We start from the raw sequence: 6,000 nt of genomic DNA, 5'->3' as shown, positions 1-6,000 counted from the left end.
ATGTATAATGCAGTATAGGGTGGTTATAATGGTTATTAAATAGAAGCTGAATTTAGGGTCGTGCACATGTCAATGAGACCTGCACCTGTTTGGGTGATCATATGCATTACATTCCTGTATATGTATGACCAGGCGCAGAGGTGTTTCGTTTTCAGGCTCTAGTTGACATAGCGAATACGTTTGGAAGAGAAAAAAAATGAAAAAACAAACAAACATACATTTATGTTTATTTATAAGTAGTTTCCTATACAGTGGTGCAGACAGCAGCTCCCCCTGCAGGATGACATGCACAGTGCACTCTGTTGAGTATCCAGTAAGTTCCCAAGACCTATACAATCCCAGGCCTGGCAAACATGGACAAGTGGTTGCTGTTGAAATGAAGGTAGTTCAGGATTCTCTTCTCTATGTCTTGTTTGTATCCATTCTGCTCCAGGACGCGTCTGAGGTATTTTTGGGGGGTTTCCGCAAGATTCAGTTCATCCCCTGTGACCTTCTGCACTAATTCCTTCATGGAAGGCTGGTCATGCACCTAGAAAAGAGAGTTACACATAAAAAAAAATAATAATACAAGATTAAAGGAGTAGTCCAGTACTGAAAAACGAAGCAGCAGCCGACACGCCCCCTCAATACAGCACTTTGGCAGAGCTGGAGATTGCCAACGGTAGCTCTGCCATAGAGTTGTATTGAGGGGGCGTGTCATCGGCAGCTTTGTGCGGTGGTTGAAACGCCCCCTTCCCTCGGGCTGCTGGGGCCCCTTACGGGAGATTGCGGGAGTCCCTGCGGTCGGACCCCCGCTATCTGAAACTTATCCCCTATCCTTAGGATAGGGGATACGTTTTTCAGGATTGGACTACTCCTTTAAATAGTAGAAATAACATGGAGGATCCGCATCCTAGGAAATGACACCAGATAAATAACATTTTGCGCACAAAGGTGTTCTGTATTATTTTAAGAAATATAAGGATGTGATGTAATGGGACCCTGACTGATATGTAGAACACGTGTCCTTTATCTACCATCTCTCACCTTCTATTGTTTCTCCCGGGGAAAGCAGTAGAGGCTGTAGGGGCATGGTAGACTAAAGAGCACTGCAGCCCCTTCCACAATTCTCAATCCTCATCTTCGGGTCGGAATAAAGAATTGTTACAATGTCTATACATTAAAGGGTTACTCCACTGGAAACCTTTTTTTTTTTTTTTTTTTTTTTATAAATGAACTGGTGCTAGAAAGTTAAACAGATTTGTAAATTATTTCTATTTAAAAATCTTAATCCATCCAGTACTTATCAGCTGCTGTATGATCCACAGGAAGTTCTTTTTGTTTTGAATTTCCTTTCTTCCTGACCACAGTGCTCTCTGCTGACACCTCTGACCATTTTAGGAACTGTCCAGAGTAGGAGCAAATCCCTATAGAAAATCTATCTAAGTTCATAAAATGGACAGAGGTGTCAGCAGAGAGCACTGTGGTCAGGCAGAAAGGAAATTCGAAAATAACTTTGGATCATAACAGTAGCTGATAAGTACTGGAAGGATTAAGATTTTTTTAATAGAAGTAATTTGCAAATCTGTTTAACTTTCTGGCACCAGTTGATTTACATTTTTATTTTTTATTTCCAGTGGAATACCCCTTTAAAGGGGTTTTCTGGGAAACAGAAAAAGTACTTGCTCTTCTGCTCTGCTCTCCTCCACTATGGCCCTTGTCTGTATACCTTGAAAGACCAGAGGGGGCAGGTGCTATATCGCGGACAACGCCTTTAACAAAACAGCTTAGTGATTTTATTAGGAACTTAAAGGGGTATTTCACTATGCTACAGGGGCTGTAAAGTTAGTGTAGTTCATAATATAGTGTCTGTACCTGTGTGTGACGGTTTTCTCACAATTCTTATGTGATTTTCACCCCACTATTTATTTTTAACAGCATACAAAATGACTGTTGTCTCAGATTTTTCCCAGGTTGCAATGCGGCCGAGACCTGACTCACTAGTCAGCTGATGACAGGGAGCCTGTCTGCTTCAATGGGTGGAGGGATCGCTTGGTGGGAGAGAGATCAATCTGCAACTAATGCAACAGCTGTAGGCACCCTGATTGAAAACCACAGGTCTTTTGAATGGATGCAGCTCATTTATGTTTCAATGGGTGGGGTGGCTGATGTGTGGGAGGGAGGAAAATGGAATTGTGGGATTTGTTGGCAAAAAAAGATAAACTCAAACAGGAAATACGAGTTCACAAAAAGCTAGCCACAGTGTTATGGTAATCTCACAGCATAGCCATTTAGCCCAAGACAAGCGCAGATCCTTCCTAAGCATGTCCATTACTGCCTGCCAGGTACGTACTAAAATCACCTTATGGTCGATACCCCCTTTAATTTCATCTGTGGTGGTGCCTTAGGTTAATTGAATCCCTCTGCCCTTCTGCATCTTACCCCACAGATTACAGCTGATCGCTGGGGATCCCAACAGGAAGACACTTTGAGATGTGGTTATTGTCAATGTCCTTTAAAGGGGTACTCCGGTGCTTACACATCTTTTCCCCTATCCAAAGGATAGGGGATAAGATGCCTGATCGCGGGAGTCCTGCCGCTGGGGACCCCCGTGATCTTGCACGCGGCACCCCGATTGTAATAAATCCCCGGAGCGTGTTTGCTCCGGGTCTGATTACGGGCAATCACAGGGCGGACGGCGTGTGACGTCACACCTCCGCCCCCGTGTGACGTCACGCTCCGCCCCTCAATGCAAGCCTATGGGAGGGGGCGTGATAGCTGTCACGTCCCCTCCCGTAGGCATGCATTGAGGGGCGGAGCGTGACGTCACATGCCGCCGGCCCGGTGGTCGCCTGTAATCAGTCCCGGAGCGAACACGCTTCGAGGACTGATTACAAACGGGGTGCCGCGTGCATGATCCCGGGGGTCCCCAGCGGCTGGACTCCCGCGATCAGGCATCTTATCCCCTATCCTTTGAATAGGGGAAAAGATGTGTAAGCACCGGAGTACCCCTTTAAAGCAAGTTGAGATTGTGCAAGCAGGATAATACCTTTAGGGTACGTTCACACGTACAGGATCCTACACAGATTTGATGCGCAGGATTTGTAACTGCCAATTAGAAGCTGTGCTCAGTCATTTAGTTTAAATTGAAATCTGCAGCAGAAAATCCTGTGCATCAAATCTGCATACGTGTGAACGAACCCTTAAAGGGATTTTGTCAGCTCTAAATCATGCTCAGAGCTCAATTATCAAGGAGGTGGTGCTCAGTGCTAGAAGAGAAGTCCTGGACATCAATCATGCAGTAAGGGGAGAGGCTTAGCACCACCTCCTTGACACTTGAGATCTGAGCTTGAGATTCGTTAGGTCACTATAACTTAAGGGAAATGAATCTTGACTTAATAATGCATGGGTCACCTAGATAAAGGACCTGTCTTTCTGTTAGAAGGGGCTCTTGGTGAAAAGCTGGTTATAGATTCTCACTACAAGGGCCTCCAGTCATTAGCTGTACTATGCATGAGCACTCTTGGCATCATATTCACCCACAAACCACTGCAGGAGAATTAAACATTACACAATTAACCATGTGGGCCCAGTGGGCTGGCCATTTACTACAGGGATATGCCAGGTCCACGAGAGCCAGAGATGGTCTTTGTAGCCAGTCTCTTCTTTAACTAACAGATAATGGCCTTATACAGGGGTTCTGTGCCTAATTCTTCCTGCAGGTGCACTGCAGGAAAATCGATATTTTGCAGATAGGGTTTCTCAGCAGAGGGACATCTTGTGATGTTTTTTTTCCTTTGTGGCAATTGAAACATTTCTAAACTAATAATAAATAATTCTATATATATATATATATATATATATATATATATATATATATATATACCGGTATATATATGGCGCACACAAATTTCACAGTGCTGTACACTCAAATTGGTCTCTGTCCCCATTGGGGCTCACAATCTAAATTCACCTATCAGTATGTTTTGAAGTGCAGGAGGAACAGGAGTACCCAGAGGAAACCCAAGTAAACATGGAAAAAACATTTGAACCTAGGACCCCTGCACTGCAAGGCAACAGTGCTATTCACTGAGCCACCATGCTGCCCAATGGCCTACATTAACTAGTGGGTGGACCTTAACCACTATGAGGTCTCCAATACAGTGACCCCCTGACCTACGATGGCCCCGACATACGATCATTTCAACATACGATGGCCTCTCAGAGGCCATCGCATGTTGAAGGCAGCATCAACATACGATGCTTTTGTATGTTGGGGCCATCGCATAAACGGCTATCCGGCAGCGCAGACTGCTTCAGCCGTTTACGGTGCCCCATGTGATCCGCTGACGATCACTTACCTGTCCTCGGGGCTCCGGCGCGTCCTCTTCGGAATCCCCTGCATCGTCGGCGCCCTTCATCGTCGCCATCACGTCGCTGTGCATACCGTCCTGTCATCCAATAGGAGCAACGTGATGGCGGCGACGGAGAGCGAGGATGCCGGGGAAGCAGAGGCCTTGCCGGAGCGTCAGGGACACTTCGGGGACACGGCGGCCGTTGGCTGTCCGGGCATGCTGGGTGTTGTAGTTTTGCAACATCTGGGGGTCCGCAGGTTGTAGACCACTGTCCTATACTTTACATTGCACGGATCCCTCAACATACGATGGTTTCAACAAACAATGGTCCATTTGGAACGGATTACCATCATATGTTGAGGGACAACTGTACACTGCAGACATACAGAAGGGGAACCTGCTCTATTATATTTCTATAGCACACCCTCAGAAGCAACAGGATGACATTATAGAGCAGTACTGAGCTGTGAATCCAGCACTGGGGGTGATATAACACTTACTACAAGCTGCAGCCTTGTCTTTGTCTGCTTATGTCTCTCCAGCCACTCCCTCTCTTCCCCTTTCTATAGACTTCTATGAGCTGCTGTAATCTGATCTCTCAGTGAGCTTGTCCACCTCCAGCAGGATTTAAGCTGGTTTTGTATAGTAAATTATGTTTATGTGGATAGTAGCCTGATAAGCGAGAAAAGACACATTTTCTGTCTGCTAAAATATATTACAGAGATTCTTATATGCACTATTGATTAATGCAAAGCTTGATAGAAGTAAAGTGTCTATTTACAGGTCAAAGTAATCAGGCTCCTTTCACACCACATTTTTGTCAATCCAGTGAGTATTAGGAACCAGCAAAAAAGTTGTGTCAAAAAGTGGACAATATTTTAAAATGTATCCAGTAGGATCAAGGGACACAGGGAGGGCTTTTGCATTGAAAAATCTTCCCACTGTTCATGGACATGAACTGTACGTGTCATGGACGCTGTATGTGTCCATTAAGAGTGATCAATAGTACACTTGCTTTAATTGGTTAAGCTTGCACTAGGCTAATTACTTTTAGTTAATAAAAGATTGGTTAGGTATATAGGTTACTGGGCTGTGCAGCACATAATATAGACATTGATGTCATTTGTAGCACAAGTGTAGCCAATAATCAATGGGGAAGATTTATCAATAGGTTCCTCGGAATCTTCTGGTGTTGTGTCATTAATTTAACAGCTTTCCCCTTTATGCCAGTTAAACAATTATAACAAGACTGTCTCACAACAATTCCTAAAGTTTAATTTAATTCAATGCATTTTAGTGCCATATGTAATTAAAAAGGACCATTGACCTTGGGACTTGTAATGTCTATTGAGACTTGGTTAAAGGGGTACTCTGGTGGAAAGATTTTTATTTTTTTGGCAGAGTACCCCTTTAAGAAGTTTTCCAGAGGGGGGGGGGGGGGGGGGGGATTTTAAATCAACTGGTGCCAGAAAGTTAAAAAGATTTGTAAATTACTTCTATTTAAAAATCTTGATCCTTCCAGTACTTATCAACTGCTGTATGCTCTAGAGAAAGTTCTTTTCTTTTTAAATTTATGTTCTATCTGACCACAGTGCTCTCTGCTGACACTTCTGTCCATGTCAGGAACTGTCCAGAGCAGGAGAGGTTTGCTATGGAGATTTGCTCC

General features: G+C 44.3%; 1 protein-coding gene across 3 annotated transcripts in view; it reads right to left on the bottom strand.

Annotated features, from left to right (window-relative positions):
* Nucleotides 1–211: 211 nt before the first annotated feature.
* The window catches only part of CFAP61 (cilia and flagella associated protein 61), a 337,213-nt gene continuing 331,424 nt past the window's right edge, over nt 212–6,000 (bottom strand). For all 3 annotated transcript variants that reach the window (XM_056567635.1, XM_056567636.1, XM_056567638.1), the window contains one exon: nt 212–529. In XM_056567635.1, the coding sequence (XP_056423610.1) occupies nt 329–529 (201 nt within the window). In that variant the 3' untranslated portion in view covers nt 212–328. The remainder of the gene's footprint in view (nt 530–6,000) is intronic.

Source organism: Hyla sarda, chromosome 3 (genome assembly GCF_029499605.1).
Source record: "Hyla sarda isolate aHylSar1 chromosome 3, aHylSar1.hap1, whole genome shotgun sequence".
NCBI lineage: Eukaryota > Metazoa > Chordata > Amphibia > Anura > Hylidae > Hyla > Hyla sarda.
The sequence above is the reverse complement of the archived record's forward strand: the minus strand, read 5'-3'. Positions and strand labels throughout refer to the sequence as shown.